Here is a 25,756-nt window from a genome sequence, read left to right as displayed (position 1 = left end):
AATAGTGCCGAACGTCTACATTCGCGTCTAAAAACTGGCTCCAGGAAAGGTCTATTCAGTCATTAGGATCGCGCAGAAATATAGCCCTTATAGCGATTAGCGGTAGGTTGGTCTCGAACTCGCAAATACTTAAAGAACTTGTTTTGTTGGTGTCCGATATTACGTATTTGTCTTCAATTCCGAAATTTCCTTTAAAAAATAAGCCCGCGACATCACCTAAAAGTAGCTCATATTGTTACAACTTCGATAGATACAGTAGACCAAATCGGGTCAAATCGAAATTTAATCTTTAGTTTCTCGGGGTTATTCTTCCCATTGCGCCGAATCCCATTCGACCGAATTCCTATTAGACCGAATTCCGCCAATGTTTTTTATGAAATTAGCCCAAATGTGGGTTTTGTATTTTTCTAATCGACCGACGCAATATTCACAATTGAGCGACCGCAAAAAATAAATTGTTTTTCTTTCTACTCTTTTTGATTTTTTATGGAAGCGTTTTAATATATTTTTAAGTCTGTTAGGTGAGGTAACACTGCATGCTGTTCTCACAGATGCTGAAACGGATAAAACCGAATCCTAAACCCAGAGAAGCGCGGGTTTTTCGGTCGAATGGGATTCGGCGCAATGGAACAGATTCGTTAAGAGTATAAAGCGAGTGTAGTTTTCTGTGTTCTTTTTATTTCTTCAGAACGGTCGCGTAAGTTAAGAGTAATTTCCAATCATGAGCATTTCTGGAAAAGTACCAAAACGTCGCGTTTTGACTATCAGATATTTAAAAAAAATTATCGTAGAAATGTGATTAGTAAACTGACGTAAAAATTGTTCATTAGACTTAAAGGAGACGACCCGAGGTGATAATCACCGATTTTGTTCAAACTCGGGTATAATGTACACCTTCATGTAACTTGAAAAACCTCCGAGGGAAAAGTTGCGATGGGCTTTCGTTTTGCCATGGCAACCGAAAACGTTTTTGACAACATGATTTGGAACTATTTCCATTGAAAATCACGAGGGAATCTGAAGGATTTTAAGGGTCCCCCAATTGACCAAATTGTCTTTAAACTTGATTAAATTAAATTTATAAAATGGTAAGCTTACAACCCCTTACACCTGGGACACACACGTGGAAATTCTCTTGGCATATGGGGAACACAGTACCATCGGTACACCTTCAACATTTGGGAAACATCGGTACACCTTCTACATTTGGGAAACATTCGCGACACTTTTCAACATGTGGGATACATTTATAAATCCGCTGGCAAACCATATTTAGAAAAGTTAAAGAAAGAACAAGTATTTGCGGGTTTAAGGAAAGATAAGGAGATCGCCACGTGTGACCTTCATTTTACGGTAGAAATACTTTAAAAATATAATGGCGTTACTTTTTACGCAAAGGGGGAAAGACAGCAGTACTTTAAGCGGACAATAGTTAACGACTTCGGCGTGAAGAAAGCGCGGAAGCGGGACCCCTAGGCCTACGGAGACATCACTCCCCTACACACAATGGGAATCTTAGTGAATGGTCGAATATGGAGTCAATTACTCCACTCGCGTCCCGCGCGAGCTACGTAAACTACCCCACATGCGGAAACACTCCCTGGAGAAAAATAAACTTAATTCCACGAAATAATAATTAGGGTTTTTGAAATATCATTAATGAGAGCTAAGAAATTTTTACGTAACGGCTGAATGCAATAAGTCCAATATATTATGTTACAACCGTGGACTGTACACTCGTACCCCCCCTCCTTAATCCAATTGGAATATTTCTGACTACGCCACTGATTAGGTTCTAAACGTAATGCAGAGTGACCACAGAATATTATAAAATCCTTTAAAGGAATTATAGGAAATTTATCAGTGAAATAGGAAAAAATAGGAAGAAAATTGGGAGGAAAAATTGAGAAAATTAATTATACAATAAGAGAAATCGAATTGTAATTTTTTTAAGGGGAGTATAACTTTCAAAATAGTTTATATCCGAAATAAATAAATAAATAAAAATACTCGAAAACTACCGCCGATCAGTGCTGGAAATAAGCATCTTTAAAAACTAGGACGTTTTAGAGACTTCTAAGTGTAAAATATCAACAATTTTAATTTCTTCAGAATTTTGATTTAAACTATAGGAAATTTAATGAAATTATAGGACGTGAAATTATAGGAAAAAATAGTAAATATAAGAACCGTGGTCACCCTGGTAATGTCCAGGAAATCTGAATACTTTAGAGATAAGTATTTTAATTGTACCGATTGCGGCGAGGACCTTGGAACTTTCTAACCGTATGTTGGTTCCACCCGACGGCGGGTACCTACCGTCCGTACCATCGCGTAATTATAACTTTCTTTGTGTTTGAAAAGTAAAGGGAATGAAAGTGTAGGTCGTCCGCGGCGGTAGGCGTGTTCCAGTTTATCTTTGTCGCATCCTGGCGACGACCGACAAGGCGCGCGCCCGTTTTATCGGCAAAACAAGGCGACCCTCGCGTCATTATAATAACCGGCGATATATTTACGATAGGGCTAGGCCTCCTCTCCGAAATTATACAACTCATTACGGGCGAGGGGCTCTCAGCCACCCCCCTCCCGGTCTGCGTCCCGTACTCGTATCGGAAGAGTATAGAAGGACTAGTAGAGCGGCGGGCCTCCTCGAGTATTAACGCGTTTAGGAGGAGAGTTCGCGAGCCGCAGACGTCAGGATTGCACGCGCTGCTGTGCCGGGGAATGGAGCTTTCGCCCGCGAGGAAAATCGCGTTTCGAGTCGAGGGGGGGGATGGAAACGGCCGGCGGGAAGGGGGGGGTCGCCAAGACGGTTTCGAAACCCAATGGGTTGTGGGAGTGACGGGCGGTTGGCGGGTATATATTGGAGGAAGGCGAAGGCGACTCAGACTGAGGGATGTTAGATTGGAGAGAGAGGGATATAGTAACGAAATAGCGAGCGCCTCGCTCCGGGGAATTGGGGAGAAGGATCGAGCGTGGGGGGGGGGAGGGGGAAAGCGAGAAGAGAGGGTCGCGTCGGCCGGGAAAATGGTAGGGGGAAGGCAGTTACGGACGGGGTAATAGTTACGGCCTATGAACGGGAAAGGAGAAGCTCCGAAGTATAAGTGAAGGAGGGGGGGGGGAGAGGGCGCTGGAACAAACTCCGAAGTCGGGGAGAAGTGGAGGATAAAAGGAGGGAGGGAGAGGGGGAGGCGGAGCGCGAGAGAGAAGTTGACGAAGGGAAGCTTTCGCATCGACGGCGGCGGCGGCGGAGAAACGTTCGCACTATTTCGAATAATAGCTTTTAAACTCCGTGCACTCGGCTCCGAGAAAATGACTCGCGGAAAAGAAGCCGGGGCCAACTTTTAATTGTTGCCTCTTAACGATGCTCTTCTCGGTTCGTACCGAGGTTCTTTAAAAACGGGCCAAACGGGCTCGGTTTAGCGGAAAAGGCCACGCTTTTTTCCGGTTTTTAAAACTTGAGAAAGATAAGCGATTATAATCGCGGTTCTAAGTATTAAGAAATAGAAGCGTTAATTTGTCTATGAACGTATTAGACAATAATTATAAACGATAACTTTAGTGGAGTAGAATTCTTCGGTTATACGGTGGCTGGCCTTTAAAGCCCTCTTTAAATAATGACGATATCGACTGGCGTCTCTCTTTAGCTCTGGCGCGTCGGCTGACTCTCCCGTCGCGTATCTGCCGGACCTTTTTAATATTCTTATCGTTCGCGTGGGCCTCTATTGTTCGAGAACGATTCTAATGGGAACTCGGAATAAGTACGCCTCGGAAAAGACGCCTGGATATTGGGCTGAGAGGAGGAGATGAAGGGTGGTCGTTTCCAAGCGTGGGTGGCTGGGGGGTGACGCTCGGGGTGAGATAGAGTGGGAGGGCTCGGGAGAGAGTATAGGGAACGTTTGATAATGCGCCCGTCGTTCCGTCCGCTCCAAAATGGGCGCCGAGGATATTTTGGAGTAAACGACGAACGGACTCGAGAGTGGGATGAAGCCGAGCCTGGGAACAGCGCCTTCGAGGCTGCTGTCGCGTAACGCCCTATAGCGGTAAAGTATATCGAACGAATTAGGGATTGGATAAGCTAGGCGGTCACTGAACTTCCTCAACTCGGAGACTGAAGTCTTCCACGTGGTTTTATCGCTATAGAAACGGAGGCTTCGCGTACGTTTGGGAGTCGCGGGATATGTTTGGTTGGATAGGACGTGATCTAGGGTAAGGTTTCGGTCGCGAGTGGTCATTCTATAGCGAACCGCGATTTTTAAGTGTACACCGTTATTCCGCGGGACTTCAAGCTGACCTCAAATCAAGGGACGTCACTGTCCGAGTTTACTCGTTTTATGGTCTACATTAACTTTTTACGCGAAAATAGGCTTTTAGGAGATTAATTAATATCCAAAATGTAATTTAAGTAGGTACCACTTTATCAAAGATAACCTACCGGTTAAATATTACAGACTTTTAATAGGAGTTCTCGAGGTTTAGTTTGAAATAGATAAATCATTTAGATAGTTGAGGAAATTTCGAACATTTGTAACATCTGACACATACCTCCGTAATCTGCGCTCTACTAAGTAATAATTGCAGTATGTTTCTCGACGTTAAAAACGAGGTTAAAATTAAAATTTCTACCTGGGTTATGGCAGAGTACTTCACGTGATAAGTCTTCAACCGTGATACAGAGTACGCTCGCGCGATTTGACGAGAAATTGGTCAGTTTTGAGGCATAGAAAGGTACTTCTCTAATAAGGTATGTTATGATATTTATGTAATTATAGCAAAGCGTACTACCTATAGATATCGTTAAGCCATGGGTTTTTGACTCGAATGAGCAACTTTATTGATATTTCAAAATTTTTGAATCTAATTATGTTTTATATTATAGTCGTATTTCGAACTCCGTTCAGGTACATTAATATATTCATATAAAGTTAAGTTTTAGATAACTTTGGCACATTCAAAATATTTTAACCGCACAGTTATTTTGATGTAAAATATAAATCAGTGTATCAACTTTTGCGTTCTTAAATATTCTTTTAAAAATATGAAAAACGAAACTTCATTATATAAAAATAACAAAGTTTTGTTTTTCATATTTTTTAAGTTTTTTAAAATATATTTAAATTAAATTTATTTAAATTTAGTAATTCGACCGTAAAGTAAAAAGAATGAGCGTGATAGCCGGTGTTCTGTTGGAACACTTCCACAGCGGCGGGGCGAAGCGAACTGGCCTATTTATGAAGATATAACTTTTTATTTCCAAGGCGTAATTTTAGCTTTTCCATTTGCCACTAATATCCGTTTCGGCGCCGTAAAGAGAGAGCGGGATCGCCTTTTCCGCGGCGAAAAGATCCGGAAAGCGCTTTCTCTCTTCCCGTCCCTCCCACACCCTCCGCCGCCGCCGAAGCCGAGACGGAACCGGCGCCTCGAAACGTGCCCATCATTTCTCCGGGCCGGAACGTACGGCGCACCCCTCGGCTGGAGAAATAGTCTCGACCCGGTGTCACGCACCCGCGTGTAGGGCGGTAATGACGGTAATCGTTTCGTAGCGGCGGCGAGGCGGAACAAAGGCACGCTGGCCGCCAGTGACTGCGGATCTCGAAGGCCGCGCGCTCTCTCGATTCCACGCCGAAGTAGTGCGGAGGGCGACAGGGAGCGTCGGCGAGAACGGAATCGGAACCCCGAAATAAAGGGGGAAGGAACGGGGAAAAAGCGCTTCTCGCCGAGATACTCCCGTTTCGAGGCGCACCCGACACAGTCTCGACGTGAATCGCGTTCTTCGCGGACGTGCAGCCTTCGCCGCGTCTTGACGATCATCCTCCCCGGGCGTTCTCGCGCGCGAGAGCCGGCGTACCATTCCGGGAAGTTCCCGTAACCACCTCCGTGCCAACGACTTTCTCGGTCACTCGCGCGGGGCTCGTCAGCCAGTCATCCTTTGAATTTACGGAGAAAAGAGGAGTCTCTTTATTGTCTCTGCTTTTTAATTGACGCGTATCGTCCCAACCTTCCGTGACCGCGTCCAACCATATCTTGGCAACAGGCCTAATTAATAGTTGACTTCTAATGAAAGTATTATTATTAATAATAATAATAATATAAAATCGAGAACAAAATTAATGGATTTACTAAATCGCGCGACGGAAGATCGTGGAAACTAAATGAAACGTTTTTTATTGGTGTTGGACAATAACAATTTAATAATAAAGACATTATACAAAACACATGGATTAATTTACCCAAATCTGCTTTAGAAGGATCGAAATTTAATTCGGTGAGTCGTGTGATTATATTATTTAAAAAAGTAGACTCGCTATCGAGGCTTTTAAGTTAGATGTCAAAGTGGGATAAAATCGTCACGTCTTGCGAGGTATCTATAGTGTCAAATATTTCCGGTAGAGTTTGGCATTCGAAAACTCGAGCGCGCTTTTTTCCTCGCACGTTTACCTCATTAAGCTTTCACGCTCGAAGACGGTATATTGTTTTCACAGACGATTTCAATTTCATTTATCCAATTAGTAATTCACTACAGAATGTTCGTTAAGGCTTTAGCAGACGTGGATGTTGTATATTGTTTGATTGTGTTGCCTCTATTGATAACACTGCCGGCTCGTAAATAATGATGTCTGCTGTATTGTATTTGTTTTGTTCCCTATATCAAATCAGTTAATTATAATTATATTTCTGTTTTCCCGCTGGTTTTAACATTGCACGTGGCACTATGAATCGAATTTCCGGGGTTTATAAATTTTCATCGAAGAGCCTAGTATTATAATTTTTATTTTTATTGTTTTTTTGCACAATTGCGTATTATTTTCGCTAGATACAGTCCGTGCGTGGTTTAAATATAATAGTTTTTTTGAACCCCAATTACACTGAGCTCGAAACTGTGAACAGGTTTATTATAAATTAATCGAACTGGCAAGGGCCTCCGAAAATGGGCCCCGGTAACAATCATTATTCCGGACCCCAGGGGGACTATTTATCTCGATTGACCAGACACCTGGGCCCTCGGGGTGCACGGGCCCCGGTAATTTTTATGCCCCCTCTCCCGTTGGCCAAACTGGTAAGCGCCAATGTAAGGTCATTTAATCTGATTACTTTCCACGTGGATTAAAATGCATTTTGGACTTAGTGTGAGCTTGGGGTTGGTTGCGCCCATCCTTTGCTTAAAATTTTGGAAGCCGGTTATATATTAAATACAAATTTTGGGCCCTAAAACCTCCGCTCATGGTCACGGGGTACTTCAGCCTTCAGCTAATGTTATGACACAAGTCTAGTCTATGGAAATATATTTTTAATTGGGCGATAATTGTAACATCACACTAAATGTAAAACGCACTAATTTCGGCTTCGTATAGTGATTTTCTGGTACACAGTTATTTTAACTGTTATTGGTCATTGTTTCAAAATATATTTTTATTTCCCATTTCTTCCCAAATTGAAAGAAAATAATATCGAAACGAGAATTTCCGAACGGAATCGCTGAACCAAGTTTCCCGCTTTTTTATTCCCATTTTTTATGCGCTTTCCTTTTTTTCTTGATATTTCTTTTTTATTTTCTTGCCGAGATCGCGCTGGTTTTGCCTACCAAAAAAAATAAAAATGTGAAGATAGGTCGCGGGGGAGCCAAGACGAGATAGAACAGAAAGTGCGAGGGGGTGGGGGTTACGGCGCACGAACTTGGCGGGAGTTGGCTCGAATAATTTTCGGCGCCAGATACCTCGCGAGCTCCATTTCTTTTATTTTTTTTTGGTATCGCCTTTTTCGTGCCGTTATTATGGATTGCGCTAGCCTTTAAGGCCGAGGCGCTGGTTGGTGGTAAGGGGGGAGTACGATCTTGCCGCTCGCGATGAGAAAGGGGAAACGGTTTCGCGGGCGGATATAGTTCCCCCTATTCGTCAGAGTTCCACCGATATTGTTTTTTTCATTATTGTCTGTGATAATAGTTTTGCATTTTATTAAATTCAAATTGTATTTTTGAAAGACTTTGTGGCAATTTTCTTAAAATACCGATTGTATAATTTAGAGGTAAAACTGTCTAAAATATCTAAGGAACTTGGATCGTTAATTGGAACACATTTAACAGTCTCTCAATCACGGTTATTTCATTGGGTGTGCAGTACATCGGAACCCGTGTTCATTAGACATTTTGTTTTCTTTTTGATCTAAAGAACCCAACCTTTATTTTTCGGGATAGGTCTGAAAAAACCAGGGTTAAGTGGATAACCACTTCCTGAGTACAGCCTTTAGTAATGATACATGAGTAATCGGTGACGGGCTGATCGTTTAATTTGTCTGTACACCAATTAAACGGAGTAAAAGTAAGCGCAAGTACGAAGGTTACCTACTCATTACGGAAAGCGTGCGCACCGATTACGCCGAGATTTCGTACTCATTACGGAAAGCGTGTGCACCGATTACGCCGAGATTTCGTACTCATTACGGAAAGCGTGTGCACCGATTACGCCGAGATTTCGTACTCATTACGGAAAGCGTGTGCACCGATTACGCCGAGATTTCGTACTCATTACGGAAAGCGTGTGCACCGATTACGCCGAGATTTCGTACTCATTACGGAAAGCGTGTACACCGATTACGCCGAGATTACGGAAAGCGTGTACACCGATTACGTAGAATGATAAGCCCGTCGGTAAGCGTTTACGTAATCACAGAGTTGTGCCGGGTTTACGCTGAGTAATCGGCCTCTCGAGAAATGCAATGTGTAAATGTTTTATCTTTCTTTATTTAAAAATAAACCGCGTAACATGATCAATTTCGAAAAGCCCCTATAAGCATGATCCCAAGAATCCGTAGAAATGACGCCAGCTATCGGCGTAGCCGCGCGCGAATGAACAGTTCACCTTTTCCAGGTACCATATCCTTCAACTCGCGTCTCGTTTTCCGGGAATATCGGCATATATAGATAGTCGTTAACTTGTTTACCTCTGCCGTCGTGATAACGGCGTGTGGGTTAGTCATTTTTCAGGTGTATAATATGGTCCGGGTCTCTCTCGAGTCTTCCTCGGTCGCTGGTGGCAGCTCCGGGTTTCGCTAATGATGCCCCCGGCTCCTTAATCGTTATTTTTCCTTTGACGCTCGTTTACCGTCGTGGCTGTAAGCCGGTTATGACGCTACCCTCATATACCTGGAAATATACGCTGTATATTTTTTCTCTTACGTGGAAAAAATATGAGGGTGCAGTTTATTTCCTGTTGGCTTCGTCGTTTGATTTATTAAGCGGGTTTTTCTGCCATTTACGATTTATTCTCACGAACCCCGTCGAAATAGTGGGAAAAATTATCTATTTAATACGGTTGAAGATATCAAACTTTTAAGTTAGTTTATCAAATAACTTTCTTGGCAAACTGTTTAGGTTAAAACCAAAGCAGGGCTCCCACCAGGTCCCTAAAATGCCTAAAAGCCCCTACTTTTTTTCGAGGTCCCTAAACCACCATAAAATCGGGATTTGGTCACTAAATCACCCTATTTCTAGTACATTTGGTGAAAAGTACCATCGGCTTAAAATATTTCGTAGAAAAGCAAAAAAAAAACCCCGATTTAATGTGATAGAATTATTACAAAAAATTTATAGTCATTTTTGGGATTGATAAACGTTTTTTTGGAAATTAAAACTTAAGTACTTAATTTTTGTGATAAAACATTTTTTAAAATTAAGACTAAGTCAGTTTTAAAAATTTGCTGCTTTTAAAAGTTTAAATAAAGATCTTATTTTTGTTTATTAAAATGGTCCCTATTTGGTTCCTACTTTAAAATATTTGGTTCCTATTTCACCCTATTTCTAGCCAGAAAAATCCCTTATTTCCCTATTTTTTTTTGAGATTTTGGTGGGAGCCCTGCCAAAGGGAAATTACACTTCTTAGCGTTAACCATGGTTGTCTTGTTGGTAAACAATTTTTTATATATAGCATCGTTGACATCACAGTGCCCGATAAGCAAATCATTTTCTTAGTAGTCGATAATTAACCAGCTAATCAACTTTTCGCGTTAGCTCTATTGAAAGACTAATTGTCTATAATATACGCAGGGTAAACGTGTAACGAAATTAACATTTCTGTTAGCCTTTATTTGGATCACCAAAATTACGTTAAATTAGGCTATCAACTTACCTAGACTTCTAGGAGGTGGTATATACCATTATAAAACTTTAATTTAACTCCACATATCTCATACCGGCAAAAATCATAGATGGTCCATTGAAACGAACACTATTAAAAAGTCTCATTTCGAAATATCACCGCCAATTAGAACTCCGTTTAATTTCCATATCTCCCCCCCCCCCCCGCGCGTTTCCCGGCCGAACCAAACCATCCTAACCGCCGGCGTCCATTAAAACGTCTCAATCGTTTTCTCAAGCCTTTCTTTTCTCTTTTTAATTGGGTAGAGAGTCCGACTGTATAATCGTCGTCGGCCGTAAAAGGTTCTCATCATAATCCTAATCCTTCTCTTACTCGCCTCCCCCCCCTAAAAACGGCGTTTCTACTTTATACGGTGGAACCGCATTTTTATCTGCCCTCGTATATTACTCTCTTCCCTTCTGAAAAATCCTTCGCTTGCCCCCCCCCCCCCTCCCCTACTTCGCCGTTGCTACTTTTCTATTTCTTAGCGGCGCGCTCAGTTCGCCACCCCCCTCCCGCCGCGCCGCCGACTTCGCGTGCCGTTCCTATCTCCGGCGCTTCTTCTTTTTGGCTCGTTTTCTCTATCTTTCCCGTCTCAAACTTTCGCCTCGAATGTCGCTTATTTCTGTCTTCCCCCTTTTCGCAGCGCGCGCCCCCTCCCTTCGCTTTCCAAACTTTTATTGGAAGCGTTCGTCAGTTGAGCGAGGAAGAACGAGGTTGAAGAGGTGGAGGGGGAATGAGAGTGACGTCCCTCCCACTGCCTCTTTGGCGCGCTTTTCTCTTTTGTTGATGTGGCGAAAGCGGGCAACTCCTCGCGAAACCCGGCTTATCCGCGTCTCTCTTCTCTCTTTCGCCGGGAGTCGCCTGTTTGGAAAGGGCTCGTCCCCGAAAGATTAATTTGACGCGTTGCTTTCGTCTTCCGGTAGCCGCCGAATGAAGATATTATTTATTTTGTCATTTAAATTGTATTTTTTTTTATGAAAGCGTCTCGTTTGTATTCTACGAAATTGGTCTCGGTGAATTATAAAAGCGATGAACGCGAATATGTTGCTCGTGGTTAGATATCATTTAGACACTAAATATTGCGGTTATTTTATTTAAGTTATTTTGGGTATCGATTTTTGTATTACAGTTCGATATAAATCTATATTTCGTACACATAATGGTACATGATGAAACGATCGGAGTTTTAAGAAATTACTTATATCATAATAGTTAAACTTACACTTTTACGTTAGTAATATGTAATTGTAATATGTATTTTATTAATTTTCAGAAACTATAATTCCTATACCGGATACTTCGATCTTAGCCAAATCTCTTGAGTTACTAACACTAATTTTCTGTCGGGCACTGATTTGACCTACTGGGTGTGGTGCGGTTGTAAAAGATTTACCGGGTGATTTCATCTATTTTGAAGTATGGCTCCTACTTAGGCCATTACAAAATATTTACTTTCAATTTCTATTAGTTTTTGGCAAAATGATCAAAGTAAAGCAATATGTACGAGTTGTGACACAATCCGTTTAAAAATTCGAATTTTTCACGCCAAATTAAATAAATGACTGGATTTATTTTGGCTATTCGTAGAATTATCTTCGTTCTTGGAACGAATTTCTGTCCCCCCCCCCCCAGAGTATAGATTTAAGTAGTATCCGGGGGGAGGCAGGGTGCGGCATGGTGAGAGATAAGGGGTACGTGCGGACATGATCATAATTCTGAGCATTCCTTCACCTTGTCTGCCTACCTTTTTCCATAGAGGTATTTTTTATCGTAAATCCCGCGCATTCCAGTACAAATCCGGATGCACCGCGCGAGGAAACTTAACAAACACCTCTTTCTCTCTTTTCGTTTTCTCTCTTCCCAGCCATTATAACTTCCCGTCTCCTTTGTTATCCTTCGCCCAATTTCTCGGCGCGCGGAGACTAGTTCCCCTCCCTTCGGCCGGCGTGCTAAATCTAAAGACACGAAGCGGGAAGCCCGCAGCTTGATCCCCCCCCCCTCGCTCCCCGCCGCTGCCATCTCCGTTTATAATAAGGATCCCGCGTACGCAATCCGGCGTCGAATTTCTATACGAACGCGCGTTGCCTCGCGAAATTTCGCTTCGCTTACGTTCCTCCCCGCCGCCGCCGCTTGTATAGAATCGCAGGCCCGATCTCTATGAACTCTCGCCGGCGGGGGAAGGGAAGGGGGTGACGAGCGTAGATAGCCGCGACCAGGAAGGGAGGCGAAATCCTGGGGAAAGTAAATGACGGGGGATAACCGGGAACGGGAGGTGGGACGGAGGGTGGCCTGAGATGGATGATGGCGCGCGCCATCCGAGCACGACCTCGTTGCTCCGCGGCTCCGATTACCGCCGCCCGCGATATTCAGCCGTCGACGGCTCTCTCTCTCTCCTCTCCCGTTCCACTCTCCATGGCTCGCTAAAGCGGACTATTCGAAATATAGGAAAGTGTGCAGTATACCGCCGGAGAGCGAGCGTCTCTCTTTCGTTTGCGTTCCCTCTTTTATTCCTCCCCGAATCTCGATCGAGGAGCCCGTCTCTCTCTCTCTCTCCGTCCACTCGTTTCGAAATCTCCCAATTCGACGCGTTCGCGGCTCGACGTTTCGCCAATTTTTAGCTTTTCTCGTAAAATGACACGTGCGTAGTTTAACGGATAATTATGGGTATGGCGTTTGAATTATTATTTAGTAATGATTTTTTTTCTTCGTCACTTCGTAACGTCAACGATAATTTATTTCTTTTTTTTTCCAGAAATGTACTTCCCAACGTTTTTCCCGGCGTCCGTACGTTCCTACGACGGACGCGCTCCAGGATTAGGAGGTCCTTTAGAACTGCCCGTTATGGGTACCGGTCGCGAAAGAGAAATACCTCTGGACCTGTCCATCAAGACAGTGAGACAATCCGCCGATTCGACGGCTGATCCGGACGAAGTCGGCCTGTTGTTAGATCACAGGAAGTTTTTGGGCTTAGCGGCCGCGGGTTTCGCGGGTCGCGGTTTGCCGAGTTCGCTGCTCGACCCGGCGGCCCTGTTTCGCCTTCCGTACCGAACTGACGCGGCGGCCTGCTCGGGCATGTCGGTGCCGTCGATCGCCTCGCCTTTTTGTCACCCCATGATGGCTGGAATACTGCAACAGCGGGAACGCTGCTTGGATCCTCATTCGGCGAGGACCACGGCGCCTCAACCCGTGTCGCCTTACATGGATCCCGCCTCAGCCGCCGCCTTATCCTTACACCTACGCTCCGCCGCCGCGGCGGCTGCCGGGGTCAACGCCGCCAACCAAAGAGAGGCCAACGCCGCCGCCCTGACCGCGAGGGGTATCTTCGGAGTACCTTCGTTGCAAGGTTCCGTCGGAATTCCGGGATATTCTCTATTTCCCGAATTTTTCCAGCACGCTTCGGCACCTACTCTGCAACCGCCTCCGTCGACCGACCCGAGCCGGAGACCGGAAGAGAAAGGCGCTTTCACGACTCTGAGGCCGACTCCGACTCAGCCCGCCCCTGCCTCTTCGTCGACCGCGGCCGCGAATGATAAGACGTTTCTGGGCAATTCGGCCCTGGACGCCGCCCGATACGCGGAACACATGCAACGAATTCACGAACAACATTTGCAGGCCAAATGCAGCGCCGCCTGTTGCGTCCCGACGTCCGCGTCCGCCGTCATTTCCGGCTTGGCCCATCATCAAGCCACGTGCGGAGGCGGATCGTGCGCCTGCTGCGTCATTCCCGGCAGCTCGCCCCATTGTCCCGCCGCCTTGAGCCGAGGCGCCGTGTCGCATTTGGGTTTCGCGACGGCCGGACACAACGGCAAAGACGGCGCGGCGCCGGCCACGCGCACGCCGACTTCCACTCCGAACTCTGCCGCCAAGAATTCCTCTTCCGGATCGGCGAAGAGCGAAGCGTCGACGCGTTCGGAACCAACCATGCCCATCTACGTCCCGACGACGACGGTCTGGACGACGGGCTTGCCAAACATACCTAATCAGCTCGCGCATTCTCAAGGTCACGTTGTGTACGCGAACGGCACGAATACGACCACTAGTCACGTTAACGTCGGTAAATCGCATCAGTCCAGTCATCAGTCTTCGCGAAAGAAGGACAAAGATCGAAGCGGCTCCAAAGATCACTCGTCCGAAAGATCGAAATTCGAGAATTCGCCCGCGGGCAACGCGTCAAGGACACCGTCCTCCAACAAGGACTCGACAGGCAAGCTGACCGTCATCGACCACTCTTCCCGATCCAACCACCACCACAACAATGTCCAAGGCCAGTATCATCATTCTCACCACGGCAGCCATCATTCGAAACACGGCAACTCGACCCATCAGAAAAGCAACAACCGTCACCGTCGTAACAGCGCCAGCAAGGAAGATAACGAAATCATCGTCATCGACGACGTCGAGCCCAAAAGTAGCAATCTTCATCGTCCACACGCGACTTTCCCGGCCATCGCCGGGTGTAACGGTCTCAAAATCCCCACAATCAACAGCCTCGATCGATCTCAGAGACTTCCGCTTCACGTACCTCACCGTCCCGTGCCGGAACACCGACCCCGTTCGCCCGTGAAGAGGAGCGGAAGTCCGGCGCCGTCTTATCCCGAGGTGGCCCAACCCATTCCATCTAAAATGCCCCGCCTGGAAGCCGTCGTTCGTCCCAACCCCGGTCTGAACGACCCGGCCGAATCTCTCAGTCCGACGGGACCTCCGTCGCTGATCGCTTCCGTGGTGCCGACTTTGCCCGTCATGCCGCCTTCCGTCTACGTGCCCATTTTCCACGGCCACCTGCCCCCCGGCCACCCTCTCCACGAAGACGAGACCGCCCGCTTGAAGAAGCTTCACGCCATGCTGCCTCCATCCCAGCACCCCATTCCTTTCGTTAACGGTAACCGAGTGCCAGTACCGAACGGAATTCCATCCGAATCGCCTCGCGTACCTTCTCCGTGTCCCGCCGTCGTCGAACCAGCGGGGGCCGAAGTGGCCGTGGCCGTCGCCGCCAGCGAACCGTTCGCTTCTCCGGCCTGCCCAGCCGGAACTCCGTACAACGTCGATAACAACGGGAAAGAAATGTCGGTGGCGACGTTGGCCGAATCCAACAAGTCCCCGAGGACACGGTCTCCCGAAGCGACGGCGTGCGGTTCTAGTCAAAACGCCGTCGCGACCAAGCCGCAACAATCCATCGAGAAAACGAGCCGCGAGGTCGTCTCTCACACGCCTTTAATTATCCCCGTGCCGGTAATGAGCGCCTCTCTCGCGGTCAAGAAAAGCTACTTGGCCTCTTCCGTTCGCGTGTCCAGCCCTTCTTCGCTCGTCAAGAAAGAAATCGACGGTCCGAGTCCGGCCGAAGCGGCCGATAAAAGACAAAGAGTGCTCGACCTCTATTCGGACTTATCGGAAATCGACCAACAAGATTTGGACGGGCAAAAGGGAGTCCGTTTAAGGGAATTCGATTCCGAAGCGTCGCTCCTCAAATCGAAACAGATGAAACCCGAGACATCCGCGCGCGAGAACCCCGAAGTTTGCAGCAGCGAAATCTCGCCGACGAAGCCGTCGAGTAACACCGGACCCTACGGAGCCAGCGCCGCCAGGTGCGAGTTAACGGCCAACTCCGCTTCGCCGCCTCCCACATCGCCCAAGGGCAAAGGAAGGGCATCGGCCGTCGAAGAGGAACTGCGACAAGAGGCCCTGAGAGTAGCCGACGCCCGGGCTAAAAAGAAGTTGAGGCGAAGACTGCTGGAAAGGCTCTACCACGAACGCGTGGGTATTCCTTGCCCGGATGAATCGGAGACCGACTCGCCACCCAACGAGGGAGCCGTCAAGGATGGAGATGAAGACGTCTCGGATGACGCCAAGCCGGAATTTGACGAGAAAACTAAGGTATGCATTCATTTTCAGTATAAGCTTACAAACCCGGTTAGTGTTATCTTTTCTAGCGGATAAATGTTTTATTACGCAACTTCAGGAATATTATCCCCGCAAGCGCGTAAAACTGACATGCCATCTACTATCAAAATATATAAATATTTCTTATATAATTTCCTTGTACCATAAGTAACATGATAATAATTATGACAATTTGCAAAAATCGACAAATTAATTTTCCGAGCTATTGCGCAATAACTAACTACTAAATACTACTACCAAGAATAATAATAAAACACTTAGTTCGGTTAAAAGTCCACGTCTGAGCTGGGCGAGTAACATTATCGAAAAAAAGGTTAGACGGTGTCATTTTGGATTAACAATAGTAGTGCCTACCTGGATATATCACTTGGAATAAACCTGACAAGCAAATGACATTTGCGACAGCAGCGCCGCTTCGACGAAGTTAACGGAGAATTTCCGAAACTGCCGTAACACGTAGCCTTCTACAAGGCAGAACCCGTAACAAACACTTAACAAATGCACGCGGAACGCTAGAGTGATATATCCAGGTAGGCACTACTATTGTTAATCCAAGGTGTCATACTTAATCGTTATTATGTTACTTATGTCTGTACCCGTTTTTCGACATCTTAAATACGATCAGCTTTCGACAAATTGCCGTAGATGGCGCCCACAATAAATCCCGAAGCGCTTTTTTGTGTAAGGCAGGAAACCTACCATTTTATTCAATATCCTTTACCCAAAAAAATCCCGCGCAATTTCCTATTCCCAAGTTTTAAACTTTCTTTCTATATCTTAACTTCATTAACTACCTACCACAGTCAATCTCGACTCCGAACGTAACTTAATTATTATTAATAAATATTTATTGAATTTAAATTTTGATCAGTTATCGGGTAACGAAGACGTCAAATCGGAAACGGAGAAATCGGACGGCAAAGGAGGGGACAACGGTCAAGATCGCCGAGCCTTATCGCAGCTGAATTTAACTTGGCGGCAGAGACGACTGATGCAAATCAGCTGTTCGCACGCGGTTCGCCGAAAGCGCTTCAGATCGGGCCTAGATATGATCGCCCGCCGACAAAAGAAGAAATGCAAAAGCCAATTCAGTTCCGAAAAGAAGAAAGAAGATCAAAGGAAAATGTGCCATATGGATGAAGCTTTTGCCAAGGTAACCTCTATTCCCATTATTTCACCTAAAAGAACGTTTTCATTTTGGCTACATTTTGGAAGCTACTATTCTTTATTTTATTTTTACCTTTTTTTAAAATAATATAGTAAAACTTTAATATTTAAATCAGACTTTATTTTAAACGTTTTTTCAAAAATGGACAATTCAAAAAACATTAAATAAAAAGCTATTAAAAAGGACATTTTTATTTAAGAAAAAACAATAATTTGGAAGCTACTATTCGTTATTTTATTTTTGGCTAAATTACCTTTTTTTCTTAAATAATATAATAATAATTATATACACGTTTTTTGGAAGTTGACAATACAAAAAACATTCAATAAAAATATTAAAAATGACATTTTTATTTAAGAAATACGAAATTTCTTTTCGTAGAAAAGAAAAACAATTTAATAATTTGTTTATATAATATTAATATGAAAAATATTATAATATAAATAGTAATAAGCAATTTTTATTTTATATTATTTCAGGTGGTATGCGAAGCTACCGGTGATTTGGTGATGCCCCCCGAAATGAAGCGCTTAATGGTTAACAAGGCTTTGGGTGAAACGATCTTGCACAGAGCGGCTAGACAATGCTATCCGGTAAATAGTTCACGTCATCTTATTATCCAAAATGTCTCTTTTCCTCTATAGCCTTCGTAAAATATTTAAGGAAAATCGAAGACTGATATATATTTTTTCTCTCCTAATGGCAGGACGTGGTCCTGTATTGTTTGGAGACAAAATGCTGCGACGTGAACGCCAGAGATAACGCCGGATACACGCCTCTTCACGAGTGCTGTTCGAGGGGACACTTGGAGATAGCGCGCGCTCTTCTGCAATATGGCGCCGATGTCAATGCCAGCGCGGCAGGGGGAATCAGGTAATATATACCTCCCATATATTATTATCAAGAATATACGCGGGTGAGACCGAGAATATGAAGCGGCAACTGGAGCCTTTCTTTTCATGATTCCCGGGAAATATTCCCCGCCCACAGGGAGCAATAGTAAGTACCCGAGGGTCTTCCGCCCCTTAACCCGGCGAAAGGGGAAATTCTACGCCACGAAAGGCGAAAGGGCGTGGTTTTCCGTACGGGAATCACGAGGCTCACGTATTCTCTGTTCGCTACAATATATTCTTGTTAGCATACTTGTAGCGATACGAAAAATAGAAATATTATAGATTACATACTCGGCTTATCTGAGGATATGTAATATTGCGAGACGAAATCGGTCTGGCTCGAGCCTTTATCATTTTCACGCTTATCTTGAGCTAATAGAGAGTGTAAAGGGAAAGGCTGACTTGTCGAAGTTTTCTTTCTCTAGATACGCCTCCCTTCCAGTCCGGCTATAGGATATTAAGCCTCCCATCCCCCCCAACCCCATCGCACCCCATCCGGGTTGATTTACAGTTGGGGTGGATAAACTGGGAATTTTGCCAAATTTTTTTCTCTGTGTCTGTCTGTCTTTCCTCACGAAAAACGATGCTGATTTTCATTTTCCCAATATTGGTCTATTTGTTATGTTTGGACGTTCGTCTATATTATACGCCAGATTCGATATTAAATGTATTAGCGTACGATCTCCTCTTTTGGTTGGTTTTATAGACGTATTTTATTTAAAAAAACGCCACGACGTCGAGCGACGACGCAAAAAATTCCCGTTTGGCTTATTACAATATTTTTGCGTTAACGCTAACCTACACCCACGTACCGTTTATGCCCTATTGAAAACCAGGCATTATTCCAAAGAAATGTTTTTAGCGTCGATGCTCACCGTCGCGGCGGCATTTTTGCCCAAGTTAAACCAGCCTTTAAGCCTAATAGTACATTTTTGCGTCGACGCTGCGGCATTTTTGCCCTAGTGAAACCAGCCCTTAAGCCTAATAGTACAATTTTGCGTCGACGCTCACACTAGTTTATGGTTATTTTCGTCTTTTACATTGACGTCAACGATTTTTTTCTCTATTCCACAGGCCTTTACACGATGCTGTCGAGAATGACCACGTGGAAGTGGTCAGGTTACTTTTGTCCTTCGGTGCTGACCCTACCATATCCACCTACTCCGGACTGAGTCCCTTGAAGCTAGCCAGGTCTCCGGTGATGGCCGAGTTCCTGCGTGGTTTCATGGCTGATATTACCGGTGACGCCGATGGTCGACCCGTACTGCCCTGGCAATTTATGGGTTCCGCTTCCTGTTTAGGTGAGCGGTCAATTTTTTAATTATACTCCCCATCCCCAATTACATTATTGGCCGTGCGAGAGAAGCTTAGTCTGCGGGGTCGAAAATAGTTTAACCTCAAATCTCCGTACCTCGATAATTCTCGTAGTTTCACAAGAAAGCTTTGAAGTTTTATGTTTTTTTCCGGTTTTGGTGGAAACAGCCATAACTGCCGTAGTTTCCTTCCAAATTCCCCGCAACTGATCTCGCTCGGCCTTAAAATTGATTCGTAATTTCGCATACATTGATATAATTGAAATCTTCTTGAAACTGTATGTGGTTTTCAAAACATATATACGACACTATACATAATTTACAATCTGTAGTTGTGGGTCAAGAATTTATTACTCCTATAAAACGGTTGACTTCCGTTATAGTGGGGTGATCCGATCTAGGCCTACGAATTTCTGGTATCAGTTACGCGGATAGACCTAATATCTCATATTCCTTTGAGGAGGGTGGAAGGGAGACTTTATGATCGTAGCGGGCGTTACCGGGGCAACGAGGGCAGTGAAGAAGCGAGTAGGGTATCTTGACTAACCGTCTTTCTCTTCTTTTGGCCCTCTCCCTGACCGTGTGGGTTAATAGACCCGGAGGAAATGGGCTTCGACGTCTTGGACGGGGTACCATCGGACAGCGGCGGCGACGGCGAGCTGCAAGTCGGCGGCGATGACTTCCTGTTCGAGGTGAGCGACTCTCCTCACCTTCCTACATTCCGCCTTCAGTTGCCAAGCAGCAAGGCGTAAGTATTTCTCTCAAATAGCTTTTTATATAGCTTCTTTTTTTTAACAATATACACCCCCCTCCCCTCCTACCGGCACACCGTATGCTTTATCTTTTGCTGATGGCCCTGTGGGGCTTTCCCCCCTGCCCAGTCTCTACACTTTGTAGTAGAGCTGGGCATAGCAAATCTTATACAAGGATCAGTTAAGCCTAATTTGCTGCTTGGCATTTAAGCGTGGTTAATAGCGGATAGCTACGCTAAATATTAGTCCGTTTCTCAGACCGATTCGCAAATTGCGCACAGGGAAATAAACATTTAGGGCGAACCCTTAGAGTTTTGATTTTAATGCTATTATTTATACTAGATGACGCTAATTTAAACTTCTTGGTGGAAAGGGAATAAATGGGATTTATTACAAAACAACTTACAACTCTATTGTAAGCGAAGTTTTATGTAGAAACTGGTTTTCACTAACGGAAAAACGCCATGACGACCAAAATCTCCGTTAGGAGTAATACAATTTTTTTGCGTCGAAACTCACCGTCGTTCCGTTTTTGCCTTATTGAAAACGAGCCTTCGACACAAGAGCCAGGTTCACACTTACCCCTAAAATCGCTTCGTTTTAGAGAACTAGTTTTCGAAACCAGCGTGAAAAATTGCTTTGTGTTGGTTCGGGAAGCAACTCGTCCAAGTCAATTGGGCTTAGAATCGCTTTCAAGACGACAAGGCGGGGAAGTAAAATTGCTCGTATTTTCCAAAATAATGGGAACAAAATTCTAAATAATGTCAAATAGTATAGTAAACATGATTAACTAATTGTTTTGGGATACATTTTAGTATTTTCAAAATTCTGGTCATAATTTGAAATGACGTTAAGCCTTGGCTATAAGCGAACCGGGGTGAAGTGATTGAACCAAGAATTATCGTCGGCGGTCAAAACTGGCATTCAAACCGACCTAAACTGGGTTTTAAGCTCAAGTGTGACCGTGGCTAAGTTCTACTCGGGAAAAATTTGGCTTAAGTAGATGTACAAATAAATTAATATTTAGTCGTGGTTTGTACATAATTAAAACATAAACTATTAACGCCATCTGGTAAGACTTAGAGTTAACAATTATCTTTTCCCCTGATAAATGTGTATAGAGTACAACAGTCGAGTAGTTTGGTAATTGGTGTTGTTGGTTAGTTGGTTTGATTGGTCGCGATGGTGTCCCGTACGCAAATAACTATAAAGTGATTTGCCTTGTTTTATTTTGTAAAATGATCATTCGGTATTTGGTTTTATTTGGGGCGTTTGGTGCTTCAGGGACCTTTATTTGGGTATATGATATTTTTATTGTATTCTTTCACCTTATTATATCCGGTTTGCGAATAAGAAATGCCTAAATATTCGAAAATATTTAAATAATTCACCGCGATAAAAGTTTCAGATAAATCGAAAACCGATTTTATCTCTATTACCAGAAGTAAAGGAACCGAAGTTATCAGACTGCTATACTCCCAATGTTGGAGGCGTTTTCCTTATGAAGTTACATTTTGACCTCGAATTTGAAAGTTTGGTCGCTCCTAGGCCGAAAAAAAGTTTTTGTTAATATGAAACTATTTATTAAACATATAAATAGATATACCAACAATTCCCAAGTGCAATTTATCACGTCAAAAGACGGGGATGGAAATTAGCTTTAATTTTACTCGATTTTCTCATAATTTTCTTAAGTAAAACGCCCTCCGATTCTGAGCGCTATTTCGATAACTTCGGTTCATTTACTTCTGCTATTACTAAAAGGTGAAGTCTATCAATTCTTAATGCATGACCCCTTCATCTCGGAATAGTTTAGAATACTACCAGCTTACGGGTATTACCATATTATAGATAGCATTCCATAAGTGTGTCAATTAGACGATGTAGTTTCTGATAGCCATATGCGGGGTGACGTAGAATTGACGTCATACTCAAAAAGTAAAACGCCTCCAGCGAAAACAAATGCCGAACTTTCAAACAAATTATCACGCGTCAGTTTGTACACGTCGGCTCCCTGTGCGCCCGCACTATGACGACGAGATAAATAGAGTAATGGCAGTGCTACGTCACACGACGTCACCCATGCTTTTTCATATTCATAAAAAATTCGCGCCCACAATGGCGGCCATGGCCAAAGCTACGGAGTGCTACTACTCTATAGCTTAGTTTGAAGTCCCACGAAATAAAGCAACGTATCAGTATTTCATTAGTGGCGATTACGGCATTAGGTACGCGATTGCTTTAAAAAAACTACTTCATTACTTATGAAAAATTGGCAACCATTTGCTACGTTTTCCCCCGAGTTCGTCGGTTTTCCCTTCCCATAAAAACCTGTAGAGGTCAACTCGCGTGGTTTGAAGGGCTTGCCACCAATCTCCAACGCATTGTAACCCGGCCACCTGTTTAAAGGCATTGAAAGTCGTACGATGACTTGGGCTAAGGTTCGTACACGACCTCGAAAGGTCAGGGAATTTGAAAATGTTTCCAAAAAGTCAGGGAATTTGAAAATGGTCCAAAAAAGTTAGGGAATTTTAAAATGACCCATGACCCCAAAACAAAATCGGGCAGATAAATTTTTGAAAGATGTACATAATAAATATTTTTCAAGATTTTACCTCCAAAAATTCATTTATTCTACAAAAATGGTCAGAGAAAACCTGGAAATGTCAGGGAATTTAATTCTGGAAATTTTGTACGAACCCTGGGGTGGTGCCTAGCTGATTATTATTATTATTATAATTATTAAGTCACAAGTCCCCCAAATATGTATGGTCATTCAAGAAAGGTATTTAGTAAAATTTTTAGAACGTTACTATTATCTGATGAAACTGAAACCCCTTTGGAAAGCTCTCTAGACTTCGACCCTAATTTTTGCGTTTCTCCACCGATAGATCTTGTAACTGCCTCAGATTGAGCGATATTCTAAAGCAGACGGCTCTGTCCAAAGACGAATTCCGTGTCCGGTTCCCGCTCATCGAAGTTGTGTCGATGCCGAGGCACGAATTCGAAGCCAGCGCCACTTGCAGCCAATTACTAACGGGCACCAAGCTGGACGCTTTGCTGCTCTCCGCCGGAGACGATCCTGCCGGGTTCGTTGACGTCGTCAAACTCGATCACCAAATCAGAATGGTCCTGGGGATCGAGACGATCACGTTGCGTTGAAGGAGTTCCGTCGTCGAACTTGGGAAACGCGTCTCCCAACCCGTTCTACTTTCAATTTTTGACCGCGCTTCCCCAGTCAATCCCCTCCCCTATATCCAACGTATAGACGTTGGTCTTAGAGACACTACGTCATCAGTACATCCTTGGACTTCCCCCGTTTACCTCTGGTCGCGTGATAATTGTGCCGGACAAAACTGAACGGCGCGTCTGCTGAAACTTAACGAACTTTGAAGATATATTTAGAAAACAAATTATCCGTGTTGAACTACCGCTGGAAAAAGCCCACGTTTGTGTTGTATTCTCGATGAAAACAATGTGTTATTTGTGCCTCATATCATTGATATAAATAGGGTTTAAAAAGAAGACTCGCGTATAGTGATTGTATATAGCCGGTAAATTTCCCTTATTTCACTTCCTTCTGGTCTTTTTTAAAAAAAATGCGTTCACGTAAAAGAGTATTATTATTATTATAATAGAGTATCATCGGGGAAAAGTGCGATGATTTAGTATAATAGTGATTATTATACCTTCCACTATAGACTTCTGTTGTTGGTTTCAAATATACAATCTCTAATCGCTATAGTACTGTGGATAAAGGTGCGCTATTTCACTTCGACTATATTTTAGTTCCCCAGTAAAAAAAAAACCGTGAACCGGGTAAATATTCTTGTACCAAAAATGTAAAAAAATACAAAAAGTTATATGTATGTCAGATATATACGTGCAACAAAAAAGGCGAGATCTATACCCATTGTATATAATTTATTGTGTCCCCAACCTTACAGAAAACACAATGTTTTTTCTAAGAAAACTATAAATAAAAATAATTAAAAATGCAACCGTTGTCGTTATACTTGAAACATACTTATTGCAAGCAGAAGTATTTTGAGAGAGAAGTATGCAATCCACCAAAGCAGACACCGCGTTTTATTGCTCCACATAACGATATAAAATATAGGAAGTTAAAATATTTAGTTAATAAGATATTTTAACTTAAGTAGTTTTACAGGGTTGCCAGAATTTAAAAATAGGCCTAACTGTTCATGGAATTTCAAAATTGGCCTAACTGGTCACGGAATTTCAAAATTGGCCTAACTGGTCACGGAATTTCAAAATTGGCCTGACTGTTCAAGGAATTTCAAAATTGGTCAAATTGGTCAAGAAATTTAGAAATTGTCCGAAAAATTCCGGCAATTTAAAAATTGCGCTAAAAGGTCAAGGAATTTAAAAAAAATTCTAAACGGTCGTAGTATATTAAGGTTATAAAAAGTTATGCTTTGTAAAAGTTTATAACCTCTATACTAAAGTCTAAGGCAATTTATTAACTTCTGACAAAAGTGAAGTATACGGTTAAAGGGTTAATTTTGGCTTTGAGAATTTTAGATAATTTGAATCTAAAAATTCGACAACACTGATTTAAAATACTACTATAGAATATGTTTTTCGCCCCGCAACATTTTTCTGTCAAAAAAACGTATTTTGAAAAATTAGCGGGGAGCCTAAGCTAATTACATCAGCAATATATGGATATGCATATTTATCTCTGAGAATAATACCATTAAGTATAGCAGTTAGCAAAAATTATCACCGAACTTATTTTAATAGCGCAATCAAGGTTTAGTTATCAGCACAGAGACCCCTATTACCTAAATAAGCCCAAGGCGAAACTTACACTACTACCAAGGACGATAATATACTACTCTATTCCGTAGTCGGAGTGTCAGTGTCGAAAAAAAAAACCGACAAGAAAATTAAAACAAGAAAAGAACCACCGAATCGTTTGCATTTCGGAAATAAGGCTTGAAAAATGCGCAAAGTATGATCAGGGGGGTAAGTAACAATTTGGGCTGCATTTTCCAAATGCTTCTGTGCCCCTTTAAGGCAATTCCGGGTGATCTTTTACAAAAGTCGACATTAGGACGAGCGTTCTGGATGAGACGGGGAGGTAAGTGGCTGGAGGTGTTTCGTCGAAATCCGCCGGTTTACCGGAGTTGAAATCCCGATTGACTACGGAGTCGGGAAAGTACGTCCCGGTTATAAGGAATTTCCTTTGAATCCTGAGTCAGAGAGAGAGAGAGCGCGCGTCTCCGAGGGCAGGCAAAAGCTCTGTTGGATAATAGTGGCGCGCCAGCCTGGCCCTGTATTTTTCCGTTGCATTCCTGAGAGCAGGCACGCATGGAGCCTCCGTACGAAGACGGGTCGGCGAAAGTATAGCCTCTTTTAGGCCAAGAAGTTTTCCTATACAGATACATATATTTATATATAGAGAGAGGAGAGGGAGTCAAAACTGCGAGAAGGGTGACTGGGGGGGACACGTCGTGCGTGTTTGCGCGTGAAGGAGACGGAGTGGAAATTTACTCGGGCGTTCAATACGCACCGCGGTACGACAACCTTGCCGATTTTTTGGGCTCGCGTTTCACTCTGTAGCTATGATCGG

The 25,756-nt window shown here is 43.7% G+C and overlaps 1 protein-coding gene across 4 annotated transcripts; it reads left to right on the top strand.

Moving 5' to 3' along the window:
• The first annotated feature begins 4,529 nt into the window (after positions 1-4,529).
• LOC149954151 (uncharacterized) lies at positions 4,530-23,374 on the top strand. Of its 4 annotated transcripts, XM_090168931.1 has the most exons (9): positions 4,530-4,568; positions 4,641-4,744; positions 12,886-16,004; positions 16,903-17,184; positions 17,679-17,792; positions 17,906-18,072; positions 19,167-19,393; positions 20,000-20,153; positions 23,049-23,374. In XM_090168931.1, the coding sequence occupies exons 3-9, from the start codon at positions 12,888-12,890 to the stop codon at positions 23,317-23,319; spliced, it is 4,332 nt and encodes a 1,443-aa protein (XP_090025057.1). In that variant the 5' UTR covers positions 4,530-4,568; positions 4,641-4,744; positions 12,886-12,887; the 3' UTR covers positions 23,320-23,374. The 4 variants fall into 4 exon arrangements, with proteins under 4 accessions (XP_090025057.1, XP_090025056.1, XP_090025055.1 ...); XM_090168930.1 differs by lacking the exons at positions 4,530-4,568; positions 4,641-4,744 and adding an exon at positions 6,071-6,265; XM_090168929.1 differs by lacking the exons at positions 4,530-4,568; positions 4,641-4,744 and adding an exon at positions 12,517-12,797.
• Positions 23,375-25,756: the final 2,382 nt, after the last annotated feature.

The sequence above is a fragment of the Leiobunum rupestre genome, chromosome 3, assembly GCF_980474605.1.
Source record: "Leiobunum rupestre chromosome 3, qqLeiRupe1.1.hap1, whole genome shotgun sequence".
Lineage (NCBI taxonomy): Eukaryota > Metazoa > Arthropoda > Arachnida > Opiliones > Sclerosomatidae > Leiobunum > Leiobunum rupestre.
Note: the sequence above shows the minus strand (reverse complement) of the source record. Positions and strands in the feature narration are given on the sequence as shown.